Source organism: Hibiscus syriacus, unplaced genomic scaffold (assembly GCF_006381635.1).
Source record: "Hibiscus syriacus cultivar Baekdansim isolate YM2019G1 unplaced genomic scaffold, ASM638163v2 tig00110694_pilon, whole genome shotgun sequence".
In the NCBI taxonomy this organism is placed as follows: Eukaryota; Viridiplantae; Streptophyta; class Magnoliopsida; order Malvales; family Malvaceae; genus Hibiscus; species Hibiscus syriacus.
Window position 1 is genome coordinate 355,264 of NW_024062828.1, and position 20,052 is coordinate 375,315.

General features: G+C 31.7%; 1 protein-coding gene and 1 pseudogene across 1 annotated transcript; both read right to left on the reverse strand.

The window, feature by feature from the left end:
• Positions 1-454: 454 nt before the first annotated feature.
• LOC120138562 lies at positions 455-19,980 on the reverse strand (annotated as a pseudogene).
• On the reverse strand, positions 6,271-9,295 carry LOC120138537 (alpha-dioxygenase 1-like). Its single transcript, XM_039153999.1, has 10 exons — positions 9,145-9,295; positions 8,782-9,045; positions 8,429-8,581; positions 8,206-8,339; positions 7,885-8,098; positions 7,665-7,810; positions 7,353-7,580; positions 7,065-7,267; positions 6,720-6,963; positions 6,271-6,641 (listed from the first exon to the last, which is right to left on the reverse strand). Exons 1-10 carry the CDS (start codon positions 9,250-9,252, stop codon positions 6,410-6,412), a joined length of 1,926 nt encoding a protein of 641 aa, XP_039009930.1. The 5' UTR covers positions 9,253-9,295; the 3' UTR covers positions 6,271-6,409.
• Positions 19,981-20,052: the final 72 nt, after the last annotated feature.

A 20,052-nucleotide genomic window follows, 5' to 3' on the forward strand; every position in this document is an offset into this window, starting at 1 on the left:
TCAACTGCAAATTTAATCAATTATTAAACTCGCACTCATACTCATACACAGTGAGATTCCCTTGCTTCAAATTCATGAACTCCTGCTTCATTTGTCTAATGAACTGATCATCGATATATTTGTTCTTAAACTCTTCTAGAAAGAATGGCCACGCTACTTGATCAATAGGCACTCTCATCGTCACATTAGTCCACCATGCACATGCTTGACCTCGTAGCAGTGAGACTACTCCATCCAACTTCTTCATTTCAGAACAATAGAGACCATCAAGCATACTTTTCACGTCATTTAGCCAAAGATCCGTAGAAACGGGACCTTCCTCAGCTTCTCCTTTAAACTCGGGTGATCCTAAACTTTTTAGCTCTTTAGCAACATTCATCCTAGGAGCCAGGGGAGTAGACGGTTGGAAACGCGTCAGAATCACGTCCAATGTCCAGAAAAATACTCTCTGGTCTTACACAAGCACTCCCTGAGGCGCTTGTTCTTCACCTTGCCTAGCTCGGGCAAGTGAATTGCCACTACCCTCATTAACTCCATCTCCCGTTTCACTTTGGGAGCCCTCGTAGTCTAACATCTATTAAAATATAATCACTTAACTATATTAGCAAAGATAACATACTCATTACACTATCAGATCAAAAAAAAATTATATTTCGTTGGCATGTACACCTTTTAAAACACAATTTACTTAGTTTTGAGCCTAAAATTGGTTAAATCATAGCTCTGATACCAAAAAATGTCACACCCTTGACCTGTACCCGATCTGGATATGACACTCTAGTTTAATTAGGGAGCAATTCGAGTCGAGTTTTTGCATAAGATGCCCGATTACTCGAATCGATTTCTCGACTTTCTAAAATTTATCAATAATTAATATTTTCTAAAAATACTTTAGGTTTAATAATTTAGATAATAATTAGTTTTTTGGGTTATTATTTAGTCCTCAACTTTAAAAAATTTCAATATAGGTCCTTAAACTTTTAGTCTTTTAGGACTCGGTGTTTTAGCCCTTTGACCTTTAGTCCCCAAACTTAAATTGGACCTTTAAGATTGACATAATTAAATAGGTTAAATAAAGACTCCATTTTAGGTTAGATTTCAAATTAGTCTTTAAATTTAGGGAATAATACGAGCTGGCCCTCGCCTAAATGCTCAGTGGACCATATCAGTTATTCGATTCAATAATTGGTTTATAATCAAATAGGGTTAATATTAGAACCTACACTTCTAGGTTTGTGCCTTTAGGTTCTTTAACTTTCATAATTCGACACTTTAGGATGGAGAAAGCCTTTAATTTACCTTAGCTTAATTAGGATTGATAAAAAATTTGTTTGATTACATTTTATTTTTAAACCTAAGGCAATATTCACCTATTAGGGAATTAATGGTACATCTCCCGCAAGTATGCTCAAGGGTGACTACTGGTGATTCATGAAATAGGTTGACATCTTTTTCAAAGACTGCATCATGATTTTTAAAATTGAGGCAATATTCAGTTATCGTGTACAATAGTTTATCTCCCGTGTTTATGCTAGGGGCGAATGTTATCGGCTTTAATAGACGAATACCCTTTTTAACTTTGCATTCGTAATGATTTTCAAATTAAATAAAGATCAAACTAAAAAAATTATTTTAAATATAAGGTAATCAACTATATACCAATTTTTGGGCGCTTATGGGAGTGCTAATCCTTCCCCGCGCTTAACTGACTCTCGAACCTAATTTATGGATTTTCGCAGACCTTAAAACTCAATATTTTGATAAAAATAAAATGTTTTACTAAAATCACCCGATTTTCATGGTGTCCCAATCGCACCTTAAATGATTGGTGGCGACTCCTCACATTTCAAGAAAATAAATTCAAAAGAGAAACCCCCAAGTCGGCATCGGTCTTTCCCCGCCTGGGAGAAAAATGGTGTTGACAGTTTTCTATCGAAATCTACACATTAACATGACCAAGATGAATATCAGAGCTCAATTAATTGTTAACCAATAAACATTTACATAAACTAAATAAAACACCTAATTCAAAATTTCATGTTGAACATTATCGGTACTCTACACCTAGTACCAATACTTCCCTTCTATGGTACCGATATCTACCTCAATATCGATACCCAAATTGCATTATGGAATTTCCTCTTTAATTACAGTATCGATATTGTTCTTCCAATACCGATACCCTTGTCCAAAATTCACTTATTTCATTTCAAATTTGACCTAAAATTCACCTAAATCTCATACTTCTAACTCTATTCATACCCTTAAACTCAATAACACTTATCACAACCAACTTACATCAATTAAATTATCTTTAACATCCTAAATTTTCACTATAACACTTAAAACTAAAAATCACACTCATTCTTCAAACATGTTCCCAATCCTTTATATAACCTCAAACACCTTATTCAAACCTTTGACAATTCAAATATATCTTTAAAATCCAAATACTAATCAATTTTCATCAACTCCCTTAAAAACCCATTTTACCAAATCACTATTAACTCATCAATCTCATAGCTTCTAATTATCTTTAAGCTTTCTTAAGCTTCTATACCACCCAAAAACTCAAAATGAATTCAGAAATGCAAGAAACAACCAACTTCAAGAATACTCGCCTTAGTAATGGAGTTCAAGGTGGAAATGAAGAAGAGAAGATGAAGAAAGCTTCTAGGCTTTTCTTTTCTTTTTCTTTCTTTTACCTCACATGTTATAATAACCTTAAAATGAATTTTAAATTCATTTTATGCAAAAAGACCATTTTGCCCTTCCATCCTTCAAACTTTGATAATAGATCCTAAATAAAAATTCCAAATCAATCCTTGAACATTTCAATTTATCAAAATCAAACTACTAAATTTTGAATTCTTACACTTTAGTCACTGCCCCGATGATTGGGGTATTACGCTTAACGTGTAAGAAAGTTACTTTCGATAGTTTTAAAATTAAAGTCGATCCCATTAAGTAACATGAATTAAATTGAACCATTTTAAAATTTGGGGATTGAGAAAAAGGTCATGTTCTTTTAATTAAGTTCACCGAGAAAGATTGTTATATCGAATCTACGGTATCGTCTCAATGTATTTAAATAATTGAACATACTTATTCTCAGTAAATGTTGGTAAAATAAATAATTAATTGTACTTGCTTGATGTATGCTTTTAATTTGTTCTATTTTTACATGTATTTTTCAATGGGATTTCAAAATAAATAACACTCAAATTAATATTGAAAACCTTTTCATTTCGGTTGGAGTAATAAATGACTGCTTAAAGGCATGAGAGGTCATTTATTCTCGATTGGAAATAGTTAGATATTATGGTTTTCTCTCGAATTAATATTGAATTTTAAGATGAAATAGTGATATCTCTTCATTTCGATTGGAGTAATAAATGACTTCTTTTAAGGCATGAGAGGTCATTTATTCTCGATTGGAAATAATTAGATATTACTGTTTTCTCTCGAATCAATATTGAATTTTAAGACGAAATAGTGATTTCTCTTCATTTCGATCGAAGTAATAAATGAATGCTTTAAAGCATGAGAGTTCATTCATTCTCGATTGGAAATAATTAGATATTATCGATTTCTTTCTTAAAATTATTTTGTGTTGTTATTTTAAATTAATAATGAACTTTAGGATGTAATTATAATATTTTCTTATTTCGATTGGAGTAAGAATCGACTGCTTTAAGGCATGAGATGTCGATTCTTCTCGATTGGAAATAACTAAATATTATTGTGTTTCATCCTAAAATTCACATAATATTATGATTATGGGATCTTAAATTAAATTAGACTCGAATTCTTAAGTTTCATTGCAAAGACAACTAATTAATCGACTAGTTACTGATTTAGGGCTCTATGGGGGTGCTAATCATTCCCCACACGTAACCGACTCTCGAACTCAACTTTTTGGCAATGCAGACCGTACATTTGTTTTTTTAATTAAAATTAATATTTTTTATTAAAATGAAAAAATACTTTTTGAGTGTCCAATCACACCCTAATCAAAAGTTAGTGACGACTCCTCGAATCATGTTTTTTTGTTAACCGATCATTAAATTATTCGAAACAATACTTTTAAAAATCGTTTCGACAGGGTGGATGATCTTGCTTCTTCAACTATACTTGATGTTATGCTTATGTTATGAAATGCATTTATTATAGTAGAGTTATTATTGTGCGGCACTGAGCGCGTTAGCTTTGCATTATGTTTTTGTTTACAAATTCTTACGTGTGAATTTGAGGAGCACTGTCACCGAGTGAGAGTCCCAGTTGCTTATCTTTTAGAGTACATTATTGACCTTACATTGTATTTTAATCTATAACTCTATTTTTGTCATACTATTTATTATTATTTGGTTTGTAATATTGGAGCTTCGTATTTTGTATAACCTAAATTATATTTATCTATTTTTGATACGATGATTTTAAGGAAATTATCACCGATAATCAATTATTTTAGATTAAATTGCCAGAAAAATAAATATTAGAGTTAAAATAGAATTAAAGGAAGCATGTAGGGATGAAAATGAATAGAATAAAAATATGCCATGTAAGACTTTATCAAAATAATGCGCGCATGAATTGTAATACTCAAAACTTAATATTTAGATGAATCAATTTTTCTTTTAGTATTAACCGATGGTCAAATATTTGGATTAATGGTTTTATTTCCATTAATTATTCTATTAAATAAATGGTATTTTAATTTTTTATTTCTTGAATCATAAAATTAAATTTTGATTTTCAAATAATATTATATATTTAATACTATTAAAATTTGCTAATTTGTAATTTATGTTTATTTAATAAATAAAAAATTTGGTAGAAGTTAAAACAAAATTTTCTGTTGCGGTTACTATTTTGTATATAGGAGTTGCAAGTAGTTTTCGTGTCCCAGGCAGTGGCGGTGGCTTTACCCGGTCACTTGTCATTTATGTTTTTTAGTAGGTTGCTTGATTTACTTATTTTACAATTGTATTTTAACATATTTATAACAATATTTGTCTTGGTCTTTTCCTTAACATATTTACAAGTTAGCTACTTTGGACCGCCCACCACCATCCACGTGAATCACAATTGAAATTTTTATTTTCAGTTCAAGATCTCTTTAATGAAAGATAATGTTTTAAGAAATGAACGTGCTACAGGCGGAAGGCTAATTTGGATAATTTAGTGGAGATGGACTCTTGTGCCGTATATCATTACAATTAGCTACTTTAATATAATTAATTAATAATAATAACATATCAAAGAACCATTCGATAACGAATGGTAATCAAACGAATGAGAGGCTTGTGGATATCCATATGGACACGGAAGTGCAAGAAACGACCCCCACCAATCTCCATCAATGAAGAGCCAACTTGGACAAAAAATCCAAAATTAGCTATATTAAATTTTGAAGGAGTCAATTATATTTTATACAAATATAAATATATATATGGTGTATTTACAATTATTAGAATAAAATCAAGGATTAATATAAAAATAGGTGTTCAGACTATATCAAAGTTAACTTCAAGTATCTAAAGAACTTTTCGTTAAAAATAGATGTCCAAAGTTTCAAACGTTACACTTTTAGGTCTCTAACGTTAAATTCTACTATTAAGTGATGTGTGTTAGGCTTATAAAACTTTATTTAAAAGCACTTAAAATTATTATTTTAAGAAACCCAATATTTTCTTAAATTATAAAAAAAATCCCAGAAACCTTAATTTCAACCCCTTATCATCATTGGTCACCATCAATGTCGTCAATCGATCGAAACCCTAATGGTGTGCAACTACTTGAATCCCCACCGGCCAAACCCCAAACTTTACACGATGATTGCAGTGGAAAATTGACGATTGTAACCATTAAATAATTTCGATGACATGTGACAATTCCATTGATTCAAGTGACGATTCCTCCCTTCGTGCATTGAACTCCGGTTAAATGAAGTGTCCAATGGAAAAGAGCGACGACTAGGGCAACATCATCGATGGTCGACGTGGGTAAAGGGGTTTGGATTTGGAGTTTTGGGGTTATTTTGAAATTTAATAAAAAAAATTGGGTTTTTACTTTAACTTTAATTTTTTATTTAAAAATAAAAAAATTAAAATTAAATTTATAAGCCTGACACGTGTTACTTAACGGTCGAATTTAACGGTCGTTACAATCTAATATATGGTGTTTATTACGGGAAGAATTAAACTGAATGAATGTGAGCCTTTCATCAATAATCTTTATAACCTAATATTAATACAATCAAATTTTAAGAAACGATGAAATATAGCCAATGTTTAGTAGAACAAATAAACTTCATCAATACGTACGTAAGAAAAGCATACAATTATTCATGACTGTAAAACAACAGTCGGGTTGCGATTTTTAATTAAATTTATGTGTTGTTGACAAGTTAATTTGAGGACGGAAGGCGAAGATATAGAGGGATATGATTGGGAGCATTTGGAGGAGAGTCCCAAACAGAGAAAGCACTGGTTGAATTGATCCATTTCTTTGGAATTTCTGGGTAATGACGATTCAACACATCTTTCAAGCTTTCAGTTGTATTCACCCATTCAAATCCCTTCTTTGTGTATGTTTTCTCATTGAAATCGCTTGTGAAGAACCTATCTGCTTCCAGCCTCCTGCAATATTTATATCATCCTATTCATCATATTCAACTTTTCCCAGAAAATATTGGGATATAAGTACAATTTACATACCTAGATGCCATCAGTAGGAAGATGATGAAAGCTGTCTCACTTATGGAAAAACCTTTGATCTTCTTCTCTGCCATGAGACCCACCATTAAGTCCAGTTGTTCAACATCATCACCATAAACTTCCTTGAGAACTTCAATGACTTCCTTGTCTTCAGTCAAATCTTCCCATTTAGAGATTGGTATCAATAGCAAAGCCCTACGGAATTGATTGTACCTTGCAACTTTCCTCTCCCTGTCCCTGTAAACTACATCATTGATATCAAATTTGGAATAAATATTCGCGTACTTGTTACTTTGTTTAATTAATTCATGGATCAGAGATTGCAGTTCAAGACAGGTTTTTTACTTTCAAGAGCTGCCAAATCCACATGGTCATGCCTCTCTTTGCCATCAACGTCGTGTGGTATGAGGCCTCGAAGCCATGCAGGATAGTTCCAAAGCTCCAATCCACCACAAGCTTGGTGGCCCATTGAAACAAATTGTCTGGTGAATCCAATTTGTGATAAAGTTTTTTCTCCTTTTTGACCAATTAGATCAGGCATAGTAACACTGCATTTGTAGCCAATGTTAAAGAAGAAATATTTAGTATGGAGCCATTGTTTTCTCGAAGACAACAATGTCTTGTAAAGCTTACTCCTTGAGCAATGGTGGAGATTTGTTTGGTCCTGGAGCGACATCGGTGTTCCTTAGGTGAAGGGAGTCTGGTAAAAGCTGGTGCATCCGATAGACGCTGGTAAATTCCTCAGTCAAAGAGTAAGGAACACCATGATTAACAGGCTTTCTTAGACCAACTAAGCCTCCCAATAAGGCATGCCCGACATGCCCAAATGTGTTCTTGAATTTCTTTCCCAATAACCCATACCTGTGACAAATTTAGCAGTGTTAAAGTTATATACAGAGGTCAAATCCCAACAATAGAGGTCGCAAAAATGAAAAGAGGATTTACCAGTTAGCTCGCATTCCAGCAAGCAACATATCAGTTTTGAGAAGCTCCACTGTCCAATCAATGGTATGAATCTTTGCAATCACAGCAGAAGTTACAAGCCTCGCATGTCTGTACAACTCTTCATCATTCAAATCTGGCAGTTCCTTCTAAATTTATATTTCAAAGAACAATGTTTAGTAAAATGATCAATACGTAAAGATGGAACATTTAAAAAGAATACCTTAATAGCATCACAAACAGCATTGTGTTCTTTAATGAATAGAGCCTGCAATACAGAGACGCCATCCCAGCTATTTCGAATATCTCCGGATATGGGGATCCTATCTTCATCGTGTTGGAGTAAGCCATCTTCTGAAATCTTTAACTTCCCATCTGTGAATGTTCTCACCTTTTGTAATCTTTCCTTGTTGCTTCCATATATTGCACTTCCATCCCTACAAAAATCACCCTTTCATTATGAAAATCATGCATGCATAATAATTATTACCGCCAAGGATATCGAAAATTGTCTTACCACCAAGGATATCGAAAATTGTCTTACCACCAAGGTGTACGGATGTTCTTGGTGCCGGTTTGGATATCGTAGAAACCAGTCGGAAACTCCTTTGTCGGATAAAACTTAAAGGAACTGAGAGGACATTTGTTTGCTACTTCTTTAGGTGCAATCAACTCAACCTGCAACTTTGTCCAAAAAACAATGTTAATTAATTATATATATATTCACGTTCAAATCCAATTAGCAGTATATATAATTATGGTTGAACCTGCTGGTTGGTGTTCTCCATGTGATCGATCCAATCGTGGATCATAAACTGGATCCAAGAAGCTGCAATCATGTTGAATTGCTTGTCCGTATCTTTGTATTGTGTTCGTGCCAATAGTTTTGTAGCCACAACCATTGGATCTGGCTTCATCAACTATAACATAATATTGTTTTAATTTTCACACCGTGTAATTCACGTACCAAGTCATTGATAGTTAATTTTAACGAAATTACTCACACGATAGTTAAATGAATTTGTATAAATAACATATTTAGTCTTTATTACTATTTTAATTAAATGAGTTGAAATAGTTCCATTTTTATCAGTTGTGAGCCTAAAGTTGATGTGTATACCTTATCTGTTTGATCCACAGGCATAATGTTCCTGCCAAAGAAACTTCCTTGGCTGCCAGCTCCCTCATTGAAGGGATCATGGTAACTTCCATCACTTGTTCTGTAGGGATAATCCTCTGGATTAAATCGAACTCCGCACGGTGATTTTCCGACATTGATCAGATTGTACTGCTGGTGAAGATGTCGACGAACAGACAAATATAATAACCCTAAGAAAACTGGTAACTTTGGCCATATTCTCAGTTTATCCACTGAATGCACAATCTGATTAACAAAAAATGTATAAAAACTAAATATGTGTAGATCATAATTTAAACAAAGTATATCAGAGAAATAACAAGGGATGAATTATAATATATTTACGAGAAAGAGAAAAGCATCAATTATCGTCATGGAGGAAACAACTTCGTGAAAATCTTTACAGATGAAACGATGTAATATGTTATTGAAAAGTATTTTTGTAAATGCCATTGTTTTTTTGGAGAGAACCTAGGTTGCTTTTTGTTTGTGTGTGGGAAAGATATTTGTTGTAAGAACTATAGTAATGCATAATGTCTATATTTATAGATGAATTTGAGCACCTCCACGTGATAAGCATTGAATAATTATAGAGTAAACTACACATTAGTACTTAAACTATTACTATTGTTCCGTTTTGGTAACTAAACTTTATTTTCTTTAACTAAATTTAATGTTTAGTTTAAGTTTCATTTTGGTATCATGTCGCTAAAAACTTAAAAGAACTATTAAGTGTGGCTTTTTAATGGGTAAATTATATCATTCATCACTTAACTATCTTCTCAATCCTCTTTTGGTCACAAATGTTTAAAATTTTATTACTCAACTTTCTAATATTTTCTGTGACGTGAAATTTTTATTATTTTATTAATTTATAATTAAAATAAAAAATAAATTAACAATTATACCCAAACCCAAAAATCATACCACAAACCCTAAATCATAAATCCTTCATATATAAATAAAATCCGTTAGAATGATTAAAATAAGAGTAACCTGAAAGTTCAATGATTAAATTAAAAAAAATAAACTTTAATGACCAAAATAAAAGGGAGAAGATAATTGGGTGATGAATGGTGTAATTTACCCGTAAAAATGCTATGTACAACATTGCTGTTAGATTTTTAACGGTGGGGTACCAAAATGAAACTTAAACTAAACGTTATGCATAATTTTGAAAAAATATAAAGTTTAAGTACTAAAATGGAATAAAAGTAATAATTTAATACTAAACATGTAGTTTACCCATAATTATGTGAAGACGAGTTTTCTTGTCAAGTCAGTGCAAAAAATTATATGGAAATGAAACTTATTAATTTAGCAAATTGTAAAAAGAAACAATTCAAAAATAAAATTCAAAATAGTACATTTGTTTGTAACTATCATATTTTGGTTTATATTGAAATCACACGTTTCCTTTGTTACCTTTCCTCTGGAAAAATGAAAAATAATTAACGCATGAGCCATTCATTGTCGAGTCGCAGTCATAGTTACGATTAGGATTGTCATAGGAACCGAACTCGACGGATTTTGATTCGAGTTTTTTATAATAAAAAGTTTCGGTTAGATTGAGTTTTTTTAAAGATGATGTTTGGATAGTATTAGATTCGGGTTTAGAGTAAAAAATATCTCTTAATATAAAATTTTGTGCCAATATTTACATATAAGTATGAATTTGTACAAATATATATATATATATATATTCTCAATAACGTATACTCTAGAACTGTTTAAGACTTCGATTAGAAAATCAGAAAATATTAATAAAGTAGGCCTATGAACATTTCTATATTAAGTATTTTTATTTTTTTTAAATTATTTTTAATTCGATTTTTATATACTTCTAGGAGTATTTTCTTTTCAATTTTGAACTTCAAATGTATTGTTAAAATGATTTTTTTATTTTTAATAGATATATGTGTATGTTAAAAGTTACAATTTAGTATTTTTATTTTTTTAAATTATTTTTAATTCGATTTTTATATACTTCTAGGAGTATTTTCTTTTCAATTTTGAACTTCAAATGTATTGTTAAAATGATTATTTTATTTTTAATAGATATATGTGTGTGTTAAAAGTTACAATTTAATAAATATAATATTATACTTGTAAGAAAATATATAAAATTCAACTTATTGCTATGATAAGCATATTATTGCGCCTAAAATTGGATTAAAATATTTATTTTTTGATATAAATAAATTATATATTATTTTTAGTGGCATATTATAACTATTGAATCTGTACCATATAAATTATTTTATACATATTAAAAATTAAATATTGTAGAACACATTAAGTGATCTCAGAATATTGTTTTCTATTGATGTCTCCAGTTTAAACAGTTGTATGAACAATTACGTCTGCAAGTGTGTTTCCATTCATTGTCAAATTAACTAAGAAAACTATGTAGATATATTACATTGTAATCACCCAACCTTGTAAAAAAAATTAAGTATTGTCCCGAAAATTATAAAATTTTAATTTTAAAAATATAGTTACAATTAACTAAAAATTAATTATAAAATAATTTCATAAATTAAAAAATCAAAAAATATAATTTCAAAATATATTTTTATAAGTATAAAAATAAATTGTGACTTTCCATATAGTTTTTATAAAATGATTTTTTTTTTTTGAAATTATTGCTTAAAATATTAAAACAAATATTAAAATGAGATGTTTTTCGTTAATTTAATATTTCAGGTCACCCCTCTTAATGATGGGTAGTGCCGTGCCGTCTTTTCCAGCTTAACAATTAGGCGAAGGTGCATTAAATTGATTGCTTTTGTCACCTAAATATGCATTCATTGCTAAACCTTGAAAAATTTTAGAAACATTTAAGTAAGCGAAGTCTCATCTAATTAGGTCCGAGCTGTTCATTGGTTATGTTTAATCGTATACGTTATCCACAACATGATTTTCAGAACTGGACCGGTTAACGAATCGATCATGTTATCGGTTCACTGGTTAAATCGAACAACGTCATAATTATTTAAAAAATTAAATAAAAATACCAAAAATATTTAATAAAAAATAATTTTGTATATCACAAGTCATATTCAAAGCAAGTCATAACATATATAAGTTAAAAACCATAAAATCAAGTGAAACAAAATGATTCAAATTAACTACAACATAATATTTAAGGTAAAACATATTAAATAAGAAATATAATTATATAACTATAATTAAAAAATAAATTTGGGGCTAAAAAATCATAACAAAATGATATTATTTGGTTTAATTTTTAAAAAAAAACAATCTCACATAGCTAAGAAACATAGAAGAACATCCAAAAGTCTAAAGAGTAAAAATATGAAAACAAAACAATCCCACATTGCTAAGAAACATAGAAGAGCATCCCAACTAACTTCTATAAATAATAGAGGTAATTTGGCATTCAAAATCATGGAGTCTTTTGGTGAGCATAGAGTGAACTATTCTTTCACTTCAATCAAGCTTGAATTTTAGGCTTTAATCGAGTTTCTAAATTTTTTTTAGTTCAAGCCTTTTCGAGTTCAAGTTTCAATATTATATTTCGAGTTCGAGTTGAACTTGATAATTTTTAGTTTGTGAGTTTGAGTCGAGTTGAGCTCAGCAATACTCGAGTTCGACTTGGCTCGTTTAACAAACGACGTTGTTTGGTTTATTTTTTTTAAAAAAAAAAACAAAATTTCTGGTTTTCCCCCTTTTTTTCGATTTTCATCCGGTCCGGTTTGAATGGTTCAGCGATTCCGATCGGTTCACTAGTAACAGTTCAACCGGTGTAGTTTAAACTGGACTAGACAACGGTTTATGGTTGAACAAGTTAAACCGATCGATCCGATCTAGTTTTCAAAACACTGATCCACAAAATGACACCACCATAATTAACAATTTTGTTTTTCCAAACCTTTCGCCGTGGCTACAATTTTTCTTTGGTCCTCAACTTTATCAACTTAATTATTTTAACCTTTAAAATTTTGGGTAAAGTACACAAATGGTCCCCTGGCTATAGGTCACTACTTTTTAGTCTCTCAACTTTTAAAAATTACAAAATGGTTCCTAAACTAAATGATGTTACTTTATTGAGTCCCTCGACTATTAAAAGTTACAAAATAGTCAACTGACTATTCATATGTTCCAAACTCGTCCTTTTATGTTAAAAATTGATAGATGTCTGAGTTTGACGTTAATATACTGACTGTGATATGATAAAATCATATTTTAATGATGTCAACTAGAACCGTTGTTGCTTTCAAACATTGACTCAATGACATAATGTTTCAAGCACTCACTCGACGACATAATATAAACAAAGACTTTATCCACAAAATACAACACAAACAACTATGATATCATATTTTTATCATACCCTAGTGAGCATGTAAACGTCTAGCTCAAACGACTACTATTTTTTAACAGAAAACGATGAGTTTGGAACATATGAATAATCGAGTAACTATTTTGTAATTTTTAATATTCGGAGGACTATACAAAACAACACCTCAAATGAGTTTATTTATTAAGTGAACATACTTCTGTTCGTGTGCGTTCGGTTCGTTTACAGGCCTAGTTCCTTTAAACTATGTTAGCTATTTTGTCATTTTTACATTGTCATAAAAAATTTAAAACAAAAAAAAAAGAAGCAATTTTGTCGTTATTAAAATATTAACATCGATTATCTTTTTACAGTTATATATATATTTTTTCATGATGGTATTATTGTTTCTTCACGTTTGGATCAATTTGATAAAAACAAAAGCTCAAAAGTCAAAAGAGATATAATAAAAGTATAAGGGTTAAAATGATTATATTAGTATAGTTGGAAGGCCAAAAAAGTTATTCTACCTTTTTCTTTTGAATTATTATATTTTTCTACATATTTTAGTATATTAATAATATTTATTAATTTTTATGCAAATATGTATTATTTAAATTTAAACAATGTTATATGAGCCACCAAATCTCAGTGGTAAAAAATTTGTTGTTATTCCTTGAAGTTTCAGGTTCGATAACCATAAATGTCATGCGAGCATTTAATGTCAAATGGTTAACAATATTCTTAGAACAAATATTATATTGTACTTATCCCAAATTAATCACAAAAATTAAAAAAAAAAACACACAGACACACACATATATATATATTTGTATTATTATTTTTTAATTAATCTAGGATGATTACAAGTAGGGGTGTAAACGAGCCGAGTCGAACTCGAGTATTGCTGAGCTCGACTCGACTCAAAAACTTGCGAGTTTAAAATTTTTAAGCTCGACTCGATCTCGAAATCATGAACTGAAGCTCGTGAGTAGCTCTAAAAGGCTCGAAATGAAAAAAAAATCTTAAACTTAACTAGATTAAATCCTCAAACTCAAACTCGAACATGAAATACATAAAAGTCTTATTGTATTTTTAAAAAAAACAACACATGAATGTTAATATTATTAATAATTTATTTTAAAAAAATAATATCTTAATATATTATATTTTCGAGCTGCTCACGAGCTTTTCGAGTCGAGTATCAAGTAGCTTGTTTTGGCTCGATAAGAATTTGAGTCGAGCTCGAGTCGAGTCCATTTGATCTGAGTATTTATCGAGCCTTGACCGAGTCGATCTCTAGTAGCTCACGATCTGTCTCGTCTCATTTACAACCCTAATTACAAGGTAATATTTATTTTAAAGATTATCAACCATTTCACAATAAAAACACAAACACCTTTGCAAATACAGTCTTTGGTACTGAAACTTAAGATCTCCAAAAATAACAACCATCTCTTTAACCACATAGATAATTTATTCATGCACACACGCATTATTTTTAGGTAAACTATACAAATGGTCACTACTGCTTGAGTAAGTATTTGTTTTCCTCACCGAAGTTTCAAAAGTAAAAAATTGGTCACTAACATTATCAATTTATTACAAAATAGTCACTCCACTATTATTTCCGTTAACGTTTTGGCGTGACAATATTAATAAAAAGATTAATATATAATTTTACCCCAAAACTACTACTAAAACATAAAATATGTCCTTACATAATGATTTTATATTTAATTTACCCTAAAATTTTTCTAATTTCCAAATTTTTTTTTCAAACAACCACCATCTTTCTCGTGCTTCTTTTTCTGAGCATGTCATTTCTAATCATGTTTCAGATTCTGATTTGCCTTATATTAGTCAATATCTTCTCTCTTCCTCTCCTCATTTAGTTGAACCTACTACTTTTTAAGATGCCATTAAACACCCTAAATGGATACAAGTCGTGCATAAAGAAATCAAGCTCTTGAGTCAAATCAAACATGGTATGTGTTTTCTCTACCCCCTTGAAAAGTCCCTATTGGCTACAAATGGCTATATAGGATTAAGTACAAGGCTTTTGGTGAGGTGGAACGGCACAAGGCCAGATTGGTAAAAAATGGATATAGCTAAAAAGAATGTGTGGATTATGTGGAGACCTTCATACCTGTGGCTAAAATGGTCACTGTCAAATTTTTACTTGCCTTGGCTTCCATTTTTAATTGGCCTCTTCTGCAATTAGATGTCTTTACAAGGGGACTTATCTAAATAAGTTTACATGGGATTATCGACTGTTTTTACAGCCAGAGAAGCATAAAGTCTACATATTACAAATGGATTGAAACATGCATCAAGGCAGTGGATTTTGAAACTCACTGAAGCATTGATTTCTTCTTGTTACAAGCAAAGTTAATTTTATTACTTAATGTTTACTTAAAGGCAAGGTACTGAGATTGTAGTTTTGCTCATTTATGTGGATGATCTACTGATTACTGGAAGCAACAAAGGCATGATAGAAGATTTGAAGTTAATCTTGCATCAGAATTTTATAATGAAAGACTTGGGAGAGTTGATATTTTTCCTTGGTTAGGGATAATGAGATAAAAGGAATGGATACTAATTAATTAGCGTTAGTATGCATTGAATTTCATTGAGAAAGTTGCCATGGAATGTGCAAAACCAGTGACAACATCACTGGAACATAACATTAAGCTGACCTTAGTACAATATGATGAGAGTGTGCAGCAAGGGGAATTGCATGAGTTGCTTGAATATAAAAGTGTTTTATTATAAGACTCATTGCCCATTTGATTTATTTGACACATATTAGACCAGACATAACTTTTGTTGTCCATCGTTTGAGTCAGTTTATGTAAAACCCTAAGAAATCACATATAGCAGCATCCTTGGGGGGTGGTTAAGTACATTAAGAAATATCTTGGTCAAGGGATATTGATGGATGCTTCAAACAAGTGCCAGCTTGTTGCATACTGTGACGAAGATTGAGCATCATACCCTATGACAATGAGATCAATATCGAATTTTTGCATCAAGCTTGAAAATTCTTTAATTTCCTGAAAGTCAAAGAAGCAAGCTACAGTTGCATGATCCTCAACAGAAGCTGAGTTTAGAAGCATGGTTGTGGTAGTAACTGAGGTTGTATGGCTGAATGGATTAATGAATGAATTTGGGGTCTCACATCAGCAACTGATGTACCTCTATTGTGACAACAAAGCTTCACTTCATATTACAACAAACAATGTTTATCATGAGTGTACCAAACACATAGAAATTGACTACCGCATTAGAGAAAAAATCTAGAAAGGCTTGATCAAAACTGAACATATCGTCTTTGAAGAACAGTTAGCAGATGTGCTAACCAAAGTACTTGGCTCACAGCATCACAAGCAACTAGTTTCTAAGTTGGGGGTTAAAGATATCTTTCACCCTCCAACTTGAGGGGGAGCGTTGTAACTAATTTTATTTATAGGCTAACTAATTAGTTGGTTAGTTAGTCAGATGGAGTTTTTGTTAGTGTACATAAAAGACTTTTGTAATATTATTGAGATAAATAACAGAGAATTAGTTTTCAATATTGTGAGTTCCTTTGCGATAGCTAGGTCTTTATTTCATCTGTTTGATTGGAACTGTCATGTGAACTACAAACACATTTCAAGAAAAAACTGATGTAATTGTTGATCAATTATGAAGGGAGATCAAATAAACACTGAAAAAAAAGAGTCGATTGTTGGAAAAATAATGGATTAATTGAATTATATTGATGATAATTAAAAAAAATCATGTCATTTGATGAACAAATTTATTAATATTAAGCCATGCGACTTGCTGAATAGAATTATTAATAATAAGTCATGTTATTTAAGGATTATATTGTTTGGAACTTATAATAATAGTAGTTGGGCATTCTTTTCCCCCCTTCCATTTTTTCGTTAAAACATGATTTAATGTCAATTATGAAAGGGATTTTTAATGAGACTCCATTTTTTTCAAAAAAAAGTCTAAACATTGATGGATTACTGAAAAAATCCATGATGATGATGATCCTTCTTTCAATTATTTTTCTAAAGTATCCTTTTGACCTTGATTTAAGGCTGTTTCATCTCCAGGAACATTATATTCACCATAAACAATCTTTTAAGCAACTTGTGATTTAAGAATTGCTTTTACATGAACAAATCAACTATCATAATTGTATTTCGCAAGAAGATGATAATGAAATAGAAGCAAACGTTTTTCTATAATCTAACTTTAATATTACGTTGTTGAAAAATAAAAATATATTAATTCACATAAAATAAGAAAAGAGAGAAAACATAATTAGAGAACCTTTATTAAAGATTCTCTTTTATTTTTCACACTTTTAATGTGTAATACAATTGAGAGAAAACATAATTAGATAACCTTTCTAAAATATCTTCTCTTTTATTTTTTACGCTTTTAATGTGTAGTACAATAGGAATTAAAAGGACTTGCATAGATACTAACTTAAAGTCAACAAGTAATATCGATAAATTTTTTAATTAATAAAGTGAGTTTATGAACTTAATTAAATTCATATTTCGATTAATTAAACTGACATATATTTAACTTATTATTAAAAAAATAAATTTATTTTCTAACAATTGATTCGTGGTGCATATTAATCCGGCACATTATGTGACATGAAGATCGTATTTTTTATTTCTTTTTCAACAGACTGCTTATTATATAATATTAACAAAAACAAAAAGTATTTTGAGGGGTATACGTAGGTATGACAAACGGGTAGGGTCCCATCCTCAAATCTATTTAATAATTTCGTATTCACCACTTACTCACCACCCACGACAAGTAAAATTTTTAAATTCACACACGTCTACGTAGGTACATTCTCAAATTCACCCTCACATCCACTATCCAACTGAATACCCACCACCATCTCGTACTCACATGTACCCACTCATACCCGGGTGGGAAAGCTACCTCATAGATTACATAAACTAGTTCTAAATATTAGAATTTGATATATAAAATATATAGAAAAAACAACGGTCTTTAATTCTAAAAATGTATATACCATAACATTTTGTTAAATTACAAGACATGTCCTATAAAATCTTAAGATTTATATAATAATATCTGAAATTATACCTAAATTCATAATGATCCAAATAATTAGAAGGGTGGATGCGACGAGGGTAAAATCTTGAACCCATCACCTACCTACTACTCACGATAGATATAACATTTTACATTCATACCACCCACTATCTACTAAACTTATACACATTCCCATCCCAATTGGAACGGTGCGTACAAAATCTACAAAATTATATTCATTTGTCATCCCTGGGTATATGCCTTACTTTTCTGGATTCAGGTTCTTTTTATTTTACGTGAGCGATGATATTGATGCAACATTCACCCTTGTTTGATTGTTTGCTTTGTTTTTTTCTATTAGGAAGTGTGAATGACAGAGAATATACACAGTAAAGAATTGCATTGCCTTCATATTAGTTGGTACACTGCTTTTATAACAATGGTTTAGCTAACCACTAACCACCTAACAAACTGACTTAGCTAACCACCTTTACATGCACATGTTGTATTAACAACAGTCTAACAAATAGCCATCTAACATTCCCCCTACTCTTCCTTTTCTCCTCTTTGACAACAATCTAACATTCCCTCTACTTTTCTTTCTTGATGAAAAGATGAACACTTGAATCGGAAGTGTCGATGCTTCCTCCCGTTCGACTTGAATCGGAAGTGCCGATGCTTCCTCCCGTTCGACTTGAATCGGAAGTGTCGATGCTTACTTCCGTTCGATTTGAATCGGAAGTGCCGATGCTTCCTTCCGTTCGATTTGAATCGGAAGTGCCGATGCTTCCCTCCGTTCGACTTGAATCGGAAGTGTCGATGCTTCCCTCTGTTCGACTTGAATCGATGTAAACTTTTGATGTGAATCAATATTCAAAAAAAATCTATAAAAAAAAACCTATTCTATAACAAGAATGTGAAACAAACCAAACACCAGAAACATCATTGAAACATTTGGTCCGCATCACCGCTTAGTAAGTTGAACACAACTTCAACAATTCTCCTTTCTGCATATGTTGTAAATCCCTCATTCAACCAGAAGTGTTCGTTGTTCCGATTAGTGATCAAGCTCCAGGTCCAAGTATGAGCGAGCTCATGAGCCACCACCTGCGCGCCACTAGCATCTCCTTTAATCACAGTTGGGGTTAAAAACATCATCATCGGATTCTCTATTCCGCCATAAGGGAAACTCGGTGGCAGAACAAGCAAATCGAATCTCTCCCAAGGATATTTTCCAAACAACTTCTCCCCTTGCATGATCATCTCCTCCGTCCCGGCAAACTCCTTCACTGCAGCATCCAAAAGGCTATCCACCGCTCAGCATAAATCGTAGTCCTCGGCCCAACTTCTCTTGAACCTAGCTCCCAACCACAAAAGCGAACAAATAAGGCGGGATCGGATGGTTCATGTGAAACTGCTCGACTACCCTCGTTTCGGAACTCCATAACGAATTAAATCCATACGGAAAAATATGTGAATGTCCTTCGTCAGAAAACGGTGGTCGCCTTTCCACATGGCTGGCGGACATAACGGCGGATAACTCCTGAGGAATGTTGAGCAGAGCGGTCAAACGGATTTGGGCGGCGGGGGTGTGTTGGTATGGGAAAATGGAGCGGGCGTGGATGGACTGGCATTGAGTGTAAACGAAAGGGTGTTTCTTGTTAAAAGTCTGGGGCGGAGAGAGCCATTGGAGGGCGGTAGATGAAGGGGAAGTTGTAGTATCCATGGCAACTGAGTCACCTGTTTGCTGACTAGACCCATTGTGCACCGTGAGTGAAGAACTAGAGAGAAAGAAAGTTTAGAAGCATGAAACCAAAAATTCTCAGGACTTTGGCGAATGATACCATGTTAGGAAGTGTGAATGACAG